At 39.9% G+C, this 19,756-nt stretch overlaps 1 protein-coding gene and 1 pseudogene across 1 annotated transcript; one reads left to right on the top strand and one right to left on the bottom strand.

Annotated features, from left to right (window-relative positions):
* Positions 1-2,941: 2,941 nt before the first annotated feature.
* LOC124088419 (olfactory receptor 56A4-like) lies at positions 2,942-3,638 on the bottom strand (annotated as a pseudogene).
* Positions 3,639-16,223: 12,585 nt separating this feature from the next.
* On the top strand, positions 16,224-17,323 carry LOC124088541 (proline-rich protein 13-like). The gene has a single exon (XM_046438231.2). The coding sequence runs from the start codon at positions 16,284-16,286 to the stop codon at positions 16,716-16,718; it is 435 nt and encodes a 144-aa protein (XP_046294187.1). The 5' UTR covers positions 16,224-16,283; the 3' UTR covers positions 16,719-17,323.
* The last annotated feature ends 2,433 nt before the right edge of the window (positions 17,324-19,756 follow it).

The raw sequence follows: 19,756 nt of genomic DNA, 5'->3' as shown, positions 1-19,756 counted from the left end.
CCTTAAAAAGCTGCAGAGTTTTGAAAAAGGAGCACAGGAGCTGGAGAGGATGCTGAGGCACAGCCCTTTCTCTTTCCTACTTCCCAAGGCCTAATTTTCAGGACTGAGATAGCAGTCAGATTTCAGATGATGGGGCACAACTGGACAAAAAAAGACCTGTCCTTTTGTGCTTCTCTGTCTTCTGAAGAACACCTTGAGGAAGATAACAACTTCACCTCACTGATCCAAGCTAGAACTGCCCATAAATAATGCCAAGGAGAAGAGATGGTTCTATTATACTCTACCCTTCGAACACTACCACCTCCTCCTGGACAAAAGGAATGGACCCAGGGAGGGTCCCATGACTGCCTGGTTTATGCATTATCAGTGTTCCTGTACAGAATTCCTCACTCAAGAATGATAATAAATCAAAGGAAAGGGAAATTACAACAAAAAGTAAAAACAGACAAGATTGATGACACCAGGGGACAATATCACTCCTTTCTACTGAGAATGCTTCAGTAGAAACGGATAATAAAAGCTTAGCAACATTTTTTAGACAAAGTATCAGGTCACGGCTGATTCTGAGAGAGACTACAGGAGCAATTCTACCCCAAGAAGGAAACTGAACTAAAATGAGGCTTAAACAAGATTGTCTAGAGAAAATATGTATTGCAGAATTTGTGGATTCTTATTGTGTTATTTCACAGCTAAACTGAGAGTGTCAATTCTCTTTACACTTAGGGAAGAGGTTACAAAGTAATCAAGCATCAGCAAACTATGTGGACAGGAATCAAAAAGATAATTTACCAAGAAAACTGCTTGGGGGTGTGGTGAAAGCAGATTTCTGTTTTATGATTACTGTGTCAGAGCCTGTCTTGGTCCCTGAACTATGTCAAAAGGTAATGTGGAAAGAACTGGGGATGGGTTGGGAGGAACTGGCATTGGAAGCCAGGTAGCCTCAAAAGGATATGAGCATGGGGTGGTATTGTAGTCTCCTATCACTGATAGCCATCCTGTGGCATTTCAGAAGGGATGCTTGTGAGAAACTCTATGGAATATCCAGACTGAATTGGATATAGATAGAGTTTGTCCAATTGACAATTTTATGGGAAACCCAATAGTTTTGGATTCCAACTTTATAATTCTCACATAAACAAAAGAATTTCCCAAGCAAATAAACTGTGGAGGCTGGGGTTGTAGCTCAGTGTAGAGCACTTGCCTAGCATCTGTGAGGCTCTGGGTGCAATCCCCAGCAACACATAGAAATCAATAAGTAAAATAAAGGTATCATGTCCATATACAACTAAATAATATTTTTTAAAAAGAAAATAAAGTATAATTAAAACAAGTATAGGGACAGAGGAGGAATCAAGTGACATGGATACCATCTATCCAAGTTAAATGGGGCATTTGGCAGTGAGCTGACTCTTAATCACAGGACAGTAGGGGAAGCCATATGTCTAAGGAAATGTTAAGAAAAGCAATAACAACTCAAAGTGTGTATAATCTGAAATGCATAAATTTAAGGAACTATTCCAAAAAAAACTTTCACAATTAGTTTATTTGTTCTTCAAAACAACAATAATAAGATCAGTACCACCATTTTCAAGGTAAAGAAACCCATGGTCCATGAGCTTAGCCCAAATTCATGAAACCTGAGTACACAAATTTAGCCAAATTGTCTGATATGAGAATCAAATTCTAACGATCCAGACTATCCTAGTGCTAGTCTTCACTGTATAAAAGTTAATTTAGAGCTGGCTATAGAAATAAGACTCTGTGTTAGGTACTGTAAGAACAATAATAGCACCAGGCTCAGGGGCACATGCCTATAATCTCAGCAACTTGGGAGGCTTAGAAAGGAGAATTTCAAGTTCTAGTCCAACCTAAGTAACTTAGCAAGACCCTGCCTCACAATAAAGACTAAAAAGGGTTTGAGGAGAGATGGAACTCAGTAGTAAAGTGCTACTGGGTTCTATCCCTAGTACCAAAAATAAACTAATTAATTAATTAATTAATAGAAAGGAATGGGGATGTAGGTCAGTAATAAAGTACCCCTGTTTCAATCCTCAGTAGAGGAAAAAATAAAGACATGGGGGAAAAACATTAAGGGCATAAGACATGATTGTTGTTTACATGTAATTACAAAGGGAGGAAGAAAAGATATGTAACATTAAAATATCCACTTTGTTGCACATATTTTAATCTTGATTTCCCTACATACAGAAAAATAAAAGTAATCGTGTAGAATTAGAAAGATGAATAAAATACTATCTCAGCTTAAAAGAAGATTAGGACATTGTCTGAGAAATACAGCTACTTGAGAGACAAAGTAATGACAGCTGAGAGGACCTGGAAGAAACTCCTTCTGTAGAAGGTGGCCTGTGAATTAAGCCTCGTAGGAAAGATGGGGTTTGGCAAATGAATATATGAGTAAAAGAATGGTGATATCCAAAGTGTCAGATGGTGAAAGAGAGACAGCAACATGGGCATAAAGAGCACTCAGGAAATAATGAGCAGTTCATTTTGGCTATAGTGGCAGAGAAAGCAAAGAAAGTTCAGGGTAAGTCGAAAAGTATGAACATGAAAAATCTGAAATTGAAACTTCTGTAATGTATGAAAATTGTTGAAAGATTTCAAATATAAAATAACTAATATTAATAAATATTAATATAATTTATTCAGCAAAGATAAGTATACAAAAGAAGTAGGATAACTCAATTGGAAAAGTTGACAAATGATGCTTGGAAAAATCATGGGCCTGAAATCTTATTTTTTATCTCCCAAGAAACAGGCTACCACTGTAAAATATGCATTGGAGATACTGCACTAAGATGTGGCATGATTAAGAAGGAGATCACAAAATTTTGGAACACACTTTTCTATGAAAAAAAAAAAACTCTATAGCTGTCTTTTCCCAGATGCCTGGAAAACTGTGAGAAGCTTTACCAGCCACAGCTCAGGATGGAGGCTGAGTTACACAGAGCAGGGGAGGGCATAGATATGGCAGGATACAGATGCAGTTCTTGATGATGTTTCCTGCACAGTATCTTAGTCTAGCAGAAAGGATGGGAACTGGAAGAGAAAAGAGGGCATTTCTAGCTATAACAAGACAGCAGCCCTGACCACAAATTGGCCAGTGATGATGGAAGGGTACTGCAGTGGATGGCAGATGGCCACATAGCAGTCATAGGCCATCAACATGAAAGTGAAGGACTCCATCATCAGGAAACTGTCCATGATGAGCATCTGGAGGAAGCAGGCAGAGAAGCTGATGGGTCTCAGGTCAAACCAGAAGATGGCCAAGACCTTGGGGATGACAGTGAGGCAGAGCACAATGTCCAGCAGGGAGAGGAGGCTGAGCAGGTAGTACATGGGCTCATGCAGCGAGGCTTCCAGCCAGATGATGATGAGGAGGGTGGTGTTGGCCCCCATGGCCAGGAAGAAGAGGAGGCTGAGGGGCAGGGACAGCCAGTGCTGCCAACTCTGGTAGTTAGGGAAGCAGATGAGGAGGAATTCAGAGATCACTGCAGTGGAGTCGTTGCTGGACGATGCCATAAAAAATATCCCAATCAAACTGGAAATATAAACTATCTTACAATGAAGTACTGGAGTATATGGTCACAGAAAGTATGTATCCTGGATGTGGTGGACTTCGGGTTTACACTGGAGCCCAAACCTGTCTCAATGAAATTTAAAAATAATCACCAACATCATCATCATTATCATCATCATCAACATCATCAACAACAACAACATCACATCGTTAAAATTATTAACATCATCAACATCATCATTGTCATTAACAACAACAATTATCTGAGCATGTGTCCTGTGCTGGGCACTATGTTGAATGCTTTTACATTCATCATTTCATTTCATTCTTTTAAAAAATACTGAAGAGTAATTAGTATTCTCCTAGATATTTCACCAATAACAAATGGAGATTAGAGAGAACAGAGTGGTTAGATTATACAGAGCCAGTAAGTAGAAATGTCAGGACTATGAGCCACAGAGTCCAACAGTAGGATCCCTGTTTACAGACACTAATCTACTCCACCTCCAAAAGCGTATTTACCTAATGGAACACTTTGTCCCTTCCTTCTTTAATTCCTCTCTTGCTTCCTTTCTTCTGTGTTTAGAAGACAAGGCTATATGGAGAGCTTCAGGAATAATAAGGGTTTGGTTTGGCCAATTCCATGTAGACCCAAGGAATGCCCAGCCCTCTACTCCTCAGACCTGGACAGGACCTGACTTGAGGATTCTTTAGTTTCATTCTTCAGGAAGCACTAGATATAGAGGCAGAGAAGCCCTTGACAGCTGCCAAGAGCAATAATTTCTTCCCTCCCCAAAGAGGATTTCATTTTAAAGCCATGGTGTCTGCCATTCCCTTACTGAATTATTTGCTGTTGTTTTTCCTTGTAAAGGCTCAAAAGGACTTTCTTTGTTTTGGTTCCTCTGGAGAGGACTATGATTATCTCACCCTAGTGACAGAGACTGGGGACACCAGGAAGAAGATGAATACTTGTGGGTGCTTCTTCAAATGAAAGGCAGGATCTTTGAAGAGCTTTTCAAAAGCAGAACATACCTTGAATCTTAGAAGACAGGAGAAATATTTTGTTATCCTGGGAAGAAAATTGAAAGAGGTCCAGAGGCTTTGGGAGTGATAAGGGTTTGGGTCTAACAGTACCCTTCCTCATCTGGAGGTCTGAGTGGGCTGGCTACCTTCAGCTGGCCCATATGGGTCTCTTGATTTATACTGCTCTTATCAGGATATGATCTAATCTGTCACAGGAATATTGTGCAAGGATGAGCTGCTCTTAAGGTGCCTTGAGTGCTATACTTTTAATCCTTTCTTCTCCTTCTCTGAGAAGCACAGCCTCAGACAGTTCACTATGAAAAAGGAAGGTGAGACACAAGTACTCCTGGTCTCTGTGGAGGCTGCTCCCTACTCCACCATCTGGATGACTCTTCAGAAGGACCCTCTGAATTGTCCTGTCTCCAAATTTCATCAAGATTTTGCCTGCTCCTTAGATTGTGATCCCTTTCCTTATGTCAAGGGCCATTTCTTTATTTATTATGGACATTAAGACAGGAATTGATGGTGACATATGGCTGTAATCCCAATGGCTTGGGAGGCTGAGACAGGAAGATTGCAAATTCAAAGCGAGTCTCAGCAACTTAGTGTGAGGCTATACGCAACTTAGCATGACCCTGTCTCCATATAAAAAATTTTAAAAAGCCTGGGGATGTAAATATAGTTCAGTGATTAAGCACCCATGGCTTCAATCCCTGGTACAAAAATGATTTGAAATGACATTCCATAATCAAAGTCAGAAGAATTACATGTGGGTGATGACAGAAAAGAAGCACTCAGGATTCATTATTTAACCATACACAAACATGTACTTGCCACTTGTTATCAATCAAGGTAATGTGAAACACACTGAAGAAAGATGAATAAGACAGGGCCTTCAATCTTATATCACAGTGTTAGGGATTAGTTTCTATTTTTGAGCTTGTGTGACAGAAAAAATAAACTTTACTGAGAAATTAGAAATGAGAATGGGAGAGAGAAGAGGATTTCAAAATAGATTTATATTTAAAGTTTTAACCCTGAGATATTGGCAAAATATCCAAGTAAAGTTTTCCAGATATCATTCAAAATGATATGTCTAGGAAATTCAGACTGCAAGTGAAAATGTGCTTTTTGCTTTTTTGAGGGGGAAAAAATAAGGTAAAGAAGCTATTGGTATGTTTTCAAAAGTGAGAAAGATCTAAGCATGTCTTTAAAGTTTAGACTAAGCATTTCCAAGTGGTATTGGTAGTTGTTAATTCAGAAGAAAAAGGAATCATTTGATGGAATAAAGTTTCAGAAAAGATAGCAGAGGGTTGTTTCAATACCATCAGTGAGAGCTCTTGAATAAAACAATGACAGGGACAGCATTTCGGGCTTCCCACCACTCCTCTTTTCACAAAAGAAATTGTCAAGCCTGGAAGCCAAGAGTGAGTACTTATCCAAATGGTAAAACCTGTGGCTTTGTGTTGGGTAGTTTGGTGAAGGGGAAACAAACAAACAAACAAAAACAGAATGAAAACCATGAGACTGGATCTCCCACAGAAAAAATAAATCCATGTTGTATCCCCAGCTATAGTAGTATTTTAAGTTTCAAATGAAAGCAAATGTCCTGTTACCTGGCATCAAAATGACTTTTCCTCTGAGATAGGAGGAAATTGACTGTGTTCATAGATATTTTGAAGATAAGAGGGAAAGTTCTTTCTTTTTTTTCATAAAATACAGTTACTTTCTGATATCTTAGCCACCTCTCTGCCCCAAAATGCATTTTATCTTAGAAATATTCCAAAGATTAACTTTCCATACTCTGTACATATTTTAAATCATAGATATCTGACACAGCAAGAATTCCCAACATAGGTATCCAATAGAAGGCTCTGCCAGGAGATTAGATTACCATCAGGCCATCCCCTAGCCCCAGGGCAAACTCTCTCCTTTCTTTTCAATAACTATTTTCTTTGGAATTAATTTCACATCTTAGTGAAGAATTCCTATTAAAGATAGAGTATCTCAAAGATTCTAAGGAGATCAAAACTCTCGCACAAGACACCTCTTTGAGGACCAGAACTAGATACCTTCAAGAAAAGTATAGAAATAGTTGAGGTTCACCAAAGGTTGAATAGAAAGGGTGAGTTTTAGACAAAAAAGACCTAGGCAATTCATTTACCTTGTAAGTAAAATTGTCAATGCTTCCCTTTTTCCCTGGCTGTAATTGTCCTAGTATATGGGATCCACATTCTGAACATTTATCTGCTAGGATTCCAGTTGTCTCTTTGAGGGATACCATCTGTTTTTCCTCTGACTAAATAAAGAGCACGTGGTCAGGTACCTAGAAGGATAATGGCTACCACAGACAAGAAAGCAAGAGAGGGCCAAGAAGTCCCAGCAGGATGAGAGAGAGGGGCCACAGTCTATAATCCGTGTGGCTGGAATTACTGATCCTGCACACCTGTCCCGTTGGATAAGTCTCCTCTAGGAGAGATTAGGTTTGTTTAAGAAAGTATCTGACTTCCTAAATAGAAAATAAAGATAATAAATCTGATCCAAGGACTTCCACTTTGAAAATCTCAAGCTTCCAAACACAGATTGTACTATAAAAGACTGGGGCGGGCGGGAGGAGCCTTCTACCCATCATAGGGCTTTATGACAAACTAGAATTCAGAGCTTAAAACTGGAATAAGGACAGTTCTGTATCGGTTTTCCACTCCACTTACATATATGATTAGGAAAATGACTCTCAGCATGAATCTGAGAGGTAATATGCATAGGAAACATACCACCACTGGAAAGGCTTTTTCTTTCCAATAATCTCAGATATGACTCCAAAGAGTGTCTTGGTCAATTTGAACAAGTGAGAAAATCAGAGCACTTTTCCAAACTCAGTCCCTAGGCTAGACCCACCCAAAATGTTCCAGAAATCTACCTTCACATTCTGCTTTGATGATATCAGGAGCATCCAAGTATAGAACATGCATTAAGCAAAAATTGCTATCTTCTGAGAGCTTACTTAATTAATAGAGAAAAGTGGCTTTAGAATACACATTTAGAGTACAGTTGTGAATGTCATTTTTTTTTAATTTTTATTGTTGGTTGTTCAAAACATTACATAGTTCTTGATATATCATATTTCACACTTTGATTCAAGTGGGTTATGAACTCCCATTTTTACCCCGTATACAGATTGCAGAATCACATCAGTTACACATCCATTGATTTACATATTGCCATATTAGTGTCTGTTGTATTCTGCTGCCTTTCCTATCCTCTACTATCCCCCTCCCCTCCCTTCCCCTCCCCTATTCTCTCTCTACCACCTCTACTGTAATTCATTTCTCCCCCTTGTATTATTTTCCCTTTCCCCTCACTTCCTCTTGTATGTAATTTTGTATAACCCTGAGGGTCTCCTTCCATTTCCATGCAATTTCCCTTCTCTCTCCCTTTCCCTCCCACCTCTCATCCCTGTTTAATGTTAATCTTCTTCTCATGCTCTTCGTCCCTACTCTGTTCTTAGTTACTCTCCTTATATCAAAGAAGACATTTGGCATTTGTTTTTTAGGGATTGGCTAGCTTCACTTAGCATAATTTGCTCTAATGCCATCCATTTCCCTGCAAATTCTATGATTTTGTCATTTTTTAATGCAGAGTAATACTCCATTGTGTATAAATGCCACATTTTTTTTTTATCCATTCGTCTATTGAAGGGCATCTAGGTTGGTTCCACAGTCTTGCTATTGTGAATTGTGCTGCTATGAACATCGATGTAGCAGTGTCCCTGTAGCATGCTCTTTTTTAAGTCTTTAGGGAATAGACCGAGAAGGGGAATACCTGGGTCAAATGGTGGTTCCATTCCCAGCTTTCCAAGAAATCTCCATACTGCTTTCCAAATTGGCTGCACCAATTCGCAGTCCCACCAGCAATGTCCAAGTGTACCCTTTTCCCCACATCCTCACCAGCACTTGTTGTTTGTCTTCATAATGGCTGCCAATCTTACTGGAGTGAGATGGTATCTTAGGGTGGTTTTGATTTGCATTTCTCTGACTGCTAGAGATGGTGAGCATTTTTTCATGTACTTGTTGATTGATTGTATGTCCTCCTTTGAGAAGAGTCTGTTCAGGTCCTTGGCCCATTTGTTGATTAGGTTATTTGTTCTCTTATTGTCTAATTTTTTGAGTTCTTTGTATACTCTGGATATTAGGGCTCTATCTGAAGTGTGAGGAGTAAAGATTAGTTCCCAGGGTGTAGGCTCCCTATTTACCTCTCTTGTTGTTTCTTTTGCTGAGAAAAAACTTTTTAGTTTGAGTAAGTCCCACTTGTTGATTCTAGTTATTAACTCTTGTGCTATGGGTGTCCTATTGAGGAATTTGGAGCCCGACCCCACAGTATGTAGATCGTAGCCAACTTTTTCTTCTATCAGACGGCGTGTCTCTGATTTGATATCAAGCTCCTTGATTCATTTTGAGTTAACTTTTGTGCATGGCGAGAGAAAGGGATTCAGTTTCATTTTGTTGCATATGGATTTCCAGTTTTCCCAGAACAATTTGTTGAAGATGCTATCCTTCCTCCATTGCATGCTTTTAGCCCCTTTATCAAATATAAGATAGTTGTAGTTTTGTGGATTGGTTTCTGTGTCCTCTATTCTGTACCATTGGTCCACCCGCCTGTTTTGGTACCAGTACCATGCTGTTTTTGTTACTATTGCTCTGTAGTATAGTTTGAAGTCTGGTATCGCTATACCGCCTGATTCACACTTCCTGCTTAGCATTGTTTTTGCTATTCTGGGTCTTTTGTTTTTCCATATGAATTTCATGATTGCTTTCTCTATTTCTACAAGAAATGCCGTTGGGATTTTGATTGGCATTGCATTAAACCTATAGAGAACTTTTGGTAATATCGCCATTTTGATGATATTAGTTCTGCCTATCCATGAACAGGGTATATTTTTTCATCTTCTAAGATCTTCTTCTATTTCTCTCTTTAGGGTTCTGTAGTTTTCATTGTATAAGCCTTTCACCTCTTTTGTTAGGTTGATTCCCAAGTATTTTATTTTTTTTGAGGATATTGTGAATGGAGTGGTTGTCCTCATTTCCATGTCAAAGGATTTGTCACTGATATACAGGAATGCCTTTGATTTATGCGTGTTGATTTTATATCCTGCCACTTTGCTGAATTCATTTATTAGCTCTAATAGTTTCTTTGTAGACCCTTTTGGGTCTACTAGGTATAGAATCATGTCACCTGCAAATAGTGATAATTTAAGTTCTTCTTTTCCTATTTTTATGCCTTTAATTTCTTTCATCTGTCTAATTGCTCTGGCCAGTGTTTTGAGAACTATGTTGAACAGAAGTGGTGAGAGAGGGCATCCCTGTCTTGTTCCAGATTTTAGGGGGAATGCCTTCAATTTTTCTCCATTCAGAATGATGCTAACCTAAGGCTTAGCATAGATTGCTTTTACAATATTGAGGTATGTTCCTGTTATCCCTAGTTTTTCTAGAGTTTTGAACATAAAGGGATGCTGTACTTTGTCGAATGCTTTTTCCGCATCTATTGAGATGATCATATGGTTCTTATTTTTAAGTCTATTGATGTGGTGTATAACATTTATTGATTTCCGTATATTGAACCAGCCTTGCATCCCATGGATGAATCCTACTTGATAATGGTGCACAATTTTTTTGATATGTTTTTGTATCCGATTCGCCAGAATTTTATTGAGGATTTTTGCATCTAGGTTCATTAGAGATATTGGTCTGTAGTTTTCTTTCTTTGAAGTGTCTTTGTCTGGTTTAGGAATCAGGGTGATGTTGGCCTCGTAGAATAAATTTGGAAGTTCTCCTTCTTTTTCTATTTCCTGAAGTAGCTTGAAAAGTTTTGGTATTAGTTCCTCTTTAAAGGTTTTGTAAAACTCTGCTGTATACCCATCTGGTACTGGGCTTTTCTTAGTTGGTAGTCTTTTGATGGTTTCTTCTATTTCCTCAATTGATATTGGTCTGTTTAGGTTGTCTATATCCTCCTGACTCAATCTGGGCAGATCATATGACTTAAGAAATTTATCGATGCCTTCACTATCTTCTATTTTATTGGAGTATAAGGATTCAAAATAATTTCTGATTATCTTCTGTATATCTGAAGTGTCTGTTGTGATATTGCCTTTTTCATCCTGTATGCTAGTAATTTGAGTTCTCTCTCTTCTTCTCTTCGTTAGCATGCCTAAGGGTCTCTCGATTTTATTTATTTTTTCAAAGAACCAACTTTTAGTTTTGTCAATTTTTTCAATTGTTTCTTTTGTTTCGATTTCATTAATTTCAGCTCTGACTTTAGTTATTTCTTGCCTTCTACTTCTTTTGCTGTTGTTTTGCTCTTCTTTTTCTAGGATTTTGAGATGAAGTATGAGATCATTTATTTTTTGGTTTTTCCTTTTTTTAAGGAATGAACTCCAAGCAATGAATTTTCCTCTTAGAACTGCTTTCAATGTGTCCCATAGATTCCAATATGTTGTGTCTGTGTTTTCATTTATCTCTAAGAATTTTTTAATTTCCTCCTTGATGTCTTCTATAACCCATTGATCATTCAGTAACCTATTGTTCATTCTCCAAGTGATGCATGATTTTTCCTTCCTTCTTTTATCATTGATTTTCAGTTTCTTTCCATTATGATCAGATAAGATGCATGGTATTATCTCTACTCCTTTATATTGTCTAAGAGTTGCCCTGTGACATAATATATGGTCTATTTTTGAGAAGGATCCATGTGCTGTTGAGAAAAAAGTGTAACTGCTTGATGTTGGGTGGTATATTCTATATATGTCAATTAACTCTAGGATATTAATTGTGTTATTGAGTTCTATAGTTTCCTTATTCAACTTCTGTTTGGAAGATCTGTCCAGTGGTGAGAGAGGTGTGTTGAAGTCTCCCATGATTATTGAATGGTGGTCTATTAGACTCTTGAACTTGAGAAGAGTTTGTTTGATGAACATAGCTGCACCATTGTTTGGGGCATATATTTTTATGATTGTTATGTCTTGTTGGTGTATGGTTCCCTTGAGCAGTATGTAGTGTTCTTGTTTATCCCTTTTGATTAACTTTGGCTTGAAATCTATTTTATTTGATATGAGTATGGACACTCCTGCTTGTTTCCGAAGCCCATATGAGTGATATGATTTTTCCCAACCTCACACCTTCAGCCTATGTATGTCTTTTCCTATCAAATGTGTCTCCTGTAGGCAGAATATTGTTGGGTCTTGTTTTGTGATCCATTCTACTAGCCTGTGTCTCTTAATTGGTGAGTTTAAGCCATTAACATTTAGGGTTATTATTGAGATATGGGTTGTTCTTCCAGCCATATTTGTTTATTTATGTTACTAAACATGGTTTGTTTTCCTCTTTGATTATTTTCCCCCCTTTACTGTCCTACCTCCCACTGTTGGTTTTCATTGTTATTTTCCATTTCCTCCTCCTGTAATGTTTTGCCGAGGATGTTTTGAAGAGATGGTTTTCTAGCTGCAAATTCTTTTAACTTTTGTTTATCGTGGAAGGTTTTAATTTCATCTTCCATCCTGAAGCTTAATTTTGCTGGAAACACAATTCTTGGTTGGAACCCATTTTCTTTCAGTGTTTGAAATATGTTATTCCAGGATCTTCTAGCTTTCAGAGTCTGTGTTGAAAGATCAGCTGTTATCCTGATTGGTTTACCCCTAAATGTAATCTGCTTCCTTTCTCTTGTAGCTTATAAAATTCTCTCCTTATTCTGTATGTTGGGCATCTTCATTATAATGTCTCTAGGTGTGGATCTCTTATGATTTTGCACATTCGGCATCCTGTAGGCTTCTAGGATTTGGGATTCTGTCTCATTCTTCAAGTCTGGGAAGTTTTCTCATATTATTTCATTGAATAGATTGCTCATTCCTTTGGTTTGGACCTCTATTCCTTCCTGTATCCCAATGACTCTTAAGTTTGGTCTCTTGATGTTATCCCATATTTCTTGGATGTTCTGCTCATGGTTTCTTAACAGTCTTGCTGAGCTGTCTATGTTCTTTTCAAGTTGAAATCCTTTATCTTCATTGTCTGATGTTCTATCTTCTAAGTGTTCTACTCTGCTGGTAGTATTCTCCATTGAGTTTTTAAGTTGGTTTATTGCTTCCTGCATTTCTAGGGTTTCTGTTTGTTTGTTTTTTATAACCTCTATCTCCCTGTATAGTTGATCTTTTGCTTCCTGGATTTGTTTATGTAATTCATTGTTGAGGTGATCTTTCATTGTCTGATTTTGCTGTCTAATGTCTTCCTTGAGACTCCAGATCATCTGAAGCATGTATATCCTTAATTCTTTATCTGACATTCCATCTGCTGCAGCTATTACCTCTTCTAAAGTTGAGTTGACCTGCATTGCTTGTGGTCCTTTCTTTCCTTGTCTTTTCATACTGCTTGCGTTTCTTTCTGCTTGGTGAAACTGTTGTGTTTTTGAAATTTTCCCCCTATATATTTATATTGCTCTTGTGTAGTTGAAAATTCTCCCTTGCAGGGGCAGGTGGCTCTGCTCCTCCTCCAATAGGTGTGATCTGTCTACCATGCTGACGGGCCGCTGGGCCTGTTCTGCCAGTCGGTCGCAGGTCTGCCTACCTTGCAGGCGCAAGCGGCGGCTCTGCTCTGCTCTTACTCCAATTAGGGTGACGTGACTACCACACCGACAGGTCTCTGGGCCTGTTCCGGGCCCAGGTGGCGGCTCTGCTCTGCCCTTACTCCAATTGGAGGGTTGTGACTACCATGCCCACGGACCCCTGGGCCTTTTCTGCTGGTCGGTTCCAGGTCTGCCTACCTTGCGGGCACAGGCAGCGGCTCTGCTCTGCCCCTTTTCCAAATGGGGTGATGTGTCTGCCACGCCGGCAGGCCTCTGGGCCTGTATTGCTGGTCGGTTGCAGGTCTGCCTACCTTGCGGGCACAGGCGGCGGCTCTGCTCTGCCCCTACTCCAATTGGGGTGTCGTGACTACCACGCTGGAAGGTCGCTGGGCCTGTTCCGGGCGCGGGCGAAGGCTCTGCTCTGCCCCTACTCCAATTGGGGTGACGTGTGTACCACGCCGGCAGGCCTCTGGGCCTGTATTGCTGGTCGGTTGCAGGTCTGCCTACCTTGCGGGCACAGGCGGCGGCTCTGCTCTGCCCCTACTCCAATTGGGGTGACGTGTGTACCACGCCGGCAGGCCACTGGGCCTGATCCGCTGGTCGGTCGCAGGTCTGCCTACCTTGCAGGCGCGGGCAGCGGCTCTGTGAATGTCATAATAGTAATTATAGAACAAAGGGAAAGGGACAAAATATAAGTGAATGAACAAGTGGGATATGGTATGGGAGTAATAGACAACTATAGATAGGGCAGAGGGGTGGGAGGGGATTAGCAAGGATGGTGGAATGTGATGGACATCATTATCTAAAGTGCATGTATGAAGACACAAATTGGTGTGAATATACTTTATATACAACCACAGTTATGAAAATTGTGCTCTATATGTGTAATATGAATTGTAATGCATTCCACCGTCATATATTTAAAAAATAACATAAATAAAATAAACTCGCTAGCATCCAGTTTTCCCATTTATGAAATTGAACAAATGATACTTAAGCATAGGTGTTACTGTGAGAAGGGAAAAATGCTATAATTTCCTAAAGTCCTGTTAGGTCAGGGAACATAGAAATCTAATAGCAAAAAAGAAAGGTGCAGAAAACAGGAGAATGAAATCTTTCCTTTTAGGCAATGATAATAACAGAAAGACCTGTGTATGGTGATGATATTGATGAGGCATTAGGAGCTGGTTCTTTAGAAGAAGGAGGTAGAGAGTAGAGTACCAGGGTACAATGTTTAAGGTAAGCAGGGGCAGCTTTGTGAAGATCCTTAGGCGTTTTTCTGAGAGTAGGCATCGTCATGTGCACTATAGGGAGTGAATATTTGGAAAAGGGGGAAATTTCAACATGGTGGCGGGTGCTGAGAGATCAATCTTGTGACCTCCTCAGCTGCACTGGCAAAGACAGATGCCAGACGGACTGAACGCTGTTTGCTCAGGAACATTTGGCAATGGTGGGCTGAAGTGGATCTTGAGTGAGCAGTTTAAGCCTCTCAGAGGCCACACTGAGCTTGGCGTGGGTGAATTCAGGCGGCCCCATGTGCAGTTTCTGGCTGATTGTGTTCCACCACCAAACCACTACAACTCAGTGCTACAGAGATGCTTGAGCGGAATAGAGAAACAACTCTTCAGTTTCCATAGGCCAGCAGACCCAGAGCTGAGGTGGGACCAGGGAGAGACAGACTGGACCCACCCTTCCCATCGGACACCCAGGCAGAGATAAAAGTGTCCACCATGGCAGAGAACTGATGTCACCAGAATTCGGCAGATGGGATAGCTCTGCAGTGAGAGCATTGACTGCAGGTGTGTGACCCTCGCCCCCCCCTCTCCACACAGCCAGGAAATTTCAAGGGCCCCTCCCAGATCTCCGTGAGCATGATTGTCAGCCCCAAGTCTGTCAGGAGGGGCACTTGACCCCCGGCTACCACTCCTACCAGCACTGAAAACTGAGGCCTCTTTCACCACCTCCCAGGGGTGTGGCTGCCGGAGGAATCAGGCAAAATAAGCTGATGGCCCCCATCCCCACACACCACAACCTTGGGGTCTTGGTGAATGGCAAACAGAGAGAGTGCCCAGTCGTTCAAGAAAATAGGGACCCAGGGAGAAGCAGGCCTGGTGTGTAGCTAGTTCTGTGGTGAAAGTCACCGGTGAGCAGGGCCTGGCTAGCAAGAGAAGCGGGGAGGAGGCTGGAGACCAGGAAAGGCCCTGGGTGACCAGGATTGGAGATCCACAAAGTGGGGGAGGAAGAGCCGCCTCACAGGGATTGTTTCCTTCATATTGAGAGGAGAAGCTTGGCCCAGTGGGCACAGCTCCATCTACTGGAAGAGAAGTTAATCGAACTTTAAGAATGCATTTATCTTTTTTTTTCATTTCTTTTCCATTTCCTTTTTTCACTTTTCTTGTATTCTACCTATTTTCTCCTTTCTCTCATTCTGTTTAGTGACTTCTCCCTTCCCCTTCTTAAACCTTTCCTCCCAAGCATTATGATTCCGTTTATGTGTAATTTACTAAATGTATATAGTTAAATGTTCCGAGGCGATCTATAGTGCTCCCAAGTCCCTAGATACCCCCAAATACCTCGGACCATTCTCCTGTTAATATCCCCCTTCAGTAGAGCAATCTTCCAAGGTTGCCAAGATATACCAACCCCTATAACTTCACATCACCCGACCTAAACATAAAGTGCCAAGACCAAAAGGCACATCGCTATATGTCATCAGAATCCATATGCATTTTATGAAACGAATGGATCTGCTTTAAAGTACAATAAAGCTCAACATCTCTAGACATAGTCTCCCATCACATAGGAGAGACCCCAGAGATATACAAAACCAAAATAAATTTATAGGAGTAAACACTAACTCAGAGTCAAACAGAGCCAGAAGTTAAATGAGCATCATGAAAAAACAAGGAAGAAAAGGAGTACAAACAATGCAGGACAGCCTAAATCTACAGGAGAACCTAGAGGCATCAGAAAAATGGTCAGATAAAGAACTCAAGGAATACCTTACTCAGATGGAATGGAATCTTAAAGAGGTCATTAGAAAGCAAATGCAGAGACTGGAGGAGGATGGATCAAGCCCAGGCGACTGTGAGAAGGCTTGAGGAAACACCTGAACATGTGGAATCCCAGTGCCGGGCACCCAGGGCCAAATCCACATCCCCCCAACTTGGGGTACCCTGGAGGTTCCAATCCTGGGTATCCACCACATCCACCACCTTTCAATCCGGCTTTTCCTCCTGGTCCCTGTCCCACTCCCCCAGGACCTCCCCAGGGGATGCCAGGTTTTCCTCCAGGTGTGTCCCCTTATCCTGTTCCACAACCAGGATATCCAGGACATCAACCCTCAGGTCCCTACCCTCCTCCATACCCAACACCTGCCCCTGGTATGCCTCCTGTGAACCCCATGGCTCCTGGCATGGTAGGCCCAGGAATGATAATGGACAAGAAGATGCGGAAGAAAATGAAGAAAGCTCATAAAAAGATGCACAAACACCACAAGCATGGCAAGCATTCCTCCTCTTCCTCCTCTTCCAGCAGTGACTCTGACTGAATACAGGGCCTGGACCCTCCCCTGAAGTCTCACCAGTTCTGCTGTCCCATCAAGCTTCAGCTGCCGTGTTGTACTGGGGGAATTTAGCCCTTGTGCCCCTCCATCCTGTCCCCACCTGAGCCTTACCCTGCTGTTCAGTCCTGACTGGCTAGGGAAAATGGGAAGAGGATTGCAATGGGCTAGCAAAGGCAGCCTTCTCACTGCTTGATAGATTTTATAGCTGAAAAGTTTAGCAGGGAAGCTGCTTTTTGAAGATGGTGAGACCTCTGAGCTAAATGCTGAAGACAAGTTTAAGTTCTGTAAAATGTGATCTTTTAAAATTTCCTTTTAAAAGGGGGGTTTGTGGAAATTTCACTATGATGAAAACCCTGTACACTTTTGTAATGATGGCACACTGGGGTGAATTAGTGGTGAATATATTTCCCAGCAGTCCTTTTATTGATTTGCTAACAGCAAGGCTGCTGGGAAGTAGAGTCCACTTGGCTGATGATCTCTGACTGCCCTTTTGTAAGCTAATCTTTACTCCTTAACAAAATATGCTATCTCAGGTCCTACTCTCATTCTTCAACTCTGGGTCCAAATAAAATTATTTCTCCTGAAAAAAAAAAAAAGAAAGCAAATGCAAACAATGAAAGAACACATTGAAAATGAATTACATAAGCAGATTCAAGAAGCAAATAAGCAATTCTACCTGGAGATAGAGATTAGAAAAAAAAATCAAACAATAATCCTAGAAATGAAGGAAACTATAAACCAAATTAAAAACTCAAATGAGAGTATCACTAGTAGATACTCTAAATGAACGTCAGAACGTCAGACAGTGAAGACAAAATATATCATCTTGAAAAGAGTCTAGCCAACTCAGAAAGGTTGGTAAGAAACCATGAGCAAAACATCCAAGAGACATGGGATAACATAAAAAAAAAAACCTTCAGGGTTATCGGAATAGAGGAAGGTATAGAGGTACAAAACAATGGAATGAGCAATCTGTTGAATGAAATAATTTTAGAAAATTTTCCAGATATGAAAAAGGAAACAGATATCCAAATTCTAGATGCATACAGGACACCGAACATACAAAACCACAGTAGACCAACTCCAAGACACATTGTTATGAAGATATCCAATATACAGAACAAAGAGAGAATATTAAACCTACAAGAGAAAGGAGGCTGATTACATTCATGGGTAAACCAATTAGGTTAATGGCTGATTTTTCATCACAGATGCTGAAAGCAAGAAGATCCTGGAACAACGGATTTCAAACACTGAAAGACAATGGGTGCCAACCAAGAATTTTGTATCCAGCAAAATTAAGCTTCAAGTTCGACAACAAAATAAAAATCTTTCATGATAAACAAAAGTTAAAAGAATTTGCAGCCAGAAAACCAGCACTGCAAAGCATCTTGGGCAAAACACTACATGAAGAGGAAATGAAAAACAACAACCAAAACCAACAGTGGGAAGTACCTCAGTAAAGCGAGGGTGGAAAAAAAAAACTAAATCACAGAGGGAAAAACAAACCAAATTAAAAATAAATAAATAGATAAATAATCAAACATGACTGGACGTACAAACCATATATCAATAGTAACCCTAAATGTTAATGGCTTAAACTCACCAATAAAGTGACATAGGCTGATAACCTGGATTAAAAAAACAGATCCAACAATATGCTACCTTCAGGAGACACATCTGATTGGAAAAGACATACACAGGCTGAAGGTGAAAGGTTGGGAAAAATCATACCACTCACATGGTCCTCGGAAGCAAGCAGGGGTGGCCATCCTCATATCGAATAAAATCAACATCAAGCCTAAGTTAATCAAAAGGGATAAGGAAGGACACTATATACTGTTAAAGGGAACCATTCACCAACAAGACATAACAATTATCATTATTTATGCACCAAATAATGGTGCTGCTACATTCATAAAACAAACTCTCCTAAAGTTCAAGAATCAAATAGACCACAACACAGTAATTATGGGTGACTTCAACACACTTCTCTCACCAGTGGACAGATCTTCCAAACAAAAGTTTAATAAAGAGACTATAGAACTCAATAACACAATTAATAACCTAGACTTAACCGACATATATAAAATATATCAACCATCATCAAGCAGATATACTTTTTTCTCAGCAGCACATGGATCCTTCTCAAAAATAAACCATATATTAAGCCATAGGGCAACCCTTAAAAATTGTAAAGGTGTGGATATAATACCATGCATCTTATGTGATAATAATGAAATGAAACTGGAAATCAACGATAAAAGAAGGAAGGAAAAATCCTACATCACTTGGAAAATGAACAATATGTTACTGAACGATCAATGGGTTACAAAAGACATAAAGGAGGAAATCAAAAAATTCTTAGAGATAAATGAAAATACAGACACAACATATCGGAATCTAAGGGACACAATGAAAGCAGTTTTAAGAGGGAAATTCATTGCCTGGAGTTCATTTCTCCAAAAAAGAAAAAACCAACAAATAAATGATCTTACACTTCACCTCAAAACCCGAGAAAAGGAAGAGCAAAACAACAGCAAGTGTAGCAGAAGGCAAGAAATAATTAAAATCAGAGATGAAATCAATGAAATTGAAACAAAAGAAACTATTGAAAAAAATTGACAAAACTAAAAGTTGGTTCTTCAAAAAAATAAATAAGATAGACAGACCCTTAGCCATGCTAAGGAAGAGAAGAAGAGAGAGAACTCAAATTACTAACATACGGGATTAAAAAGGCAATATCACAACAGACACTACAGAAATACAGAAGATAATTAGAAATTATTTTGAGACACTATATTCCAATGAAATAGCAGATAGTGAAGACATCAACAAATTTCTTAAGTCATATGATTTGCCCAATTTGAGTCAGGAGGATACACACAACTTAAACACACCAATATCAATGGGGGAAATAGAAGAAGCCATCAAAAGACTACCAACAAAGAAAAGCCCAGGACCAGAAGGGTATACAGCAGAGTTTTACAAAACCTTTAAAGAAGAAATAATACCAACACTTT

Source organism: Marmota monax, unplaced genomic scaffold, assembly GCF_021218885.2.
Source record: "Marmota monax isolate L192 unplaced genomic scaffold, Marmota_monax_Labrador192_F-V1.1 WCK01_AAM20220418_F8-fsc00061, whole genome shotgun sequence".
NCBI classification, from domain to species: Eukaryota; Metazoa; Chordata; class Mammalia; order Rodentia; family Sciuridae; genus Marmota; species Marmota monax.
The sequence above is the reverse complement of the archived record's forward strand: the minus strand, read 5'-3'. Positions and strand labels throughout refer to the sequence as shown.

What these genes read in the sequence shown, in the direction of transcription:
- LOC124088541 (XM_046438231.2), top strand. Translation starts at nt 16,284, where the DNA reads ATGTGGAATCCCAGTGCCGGGCACCCAGGGCCAAATCCACATCCCCCC.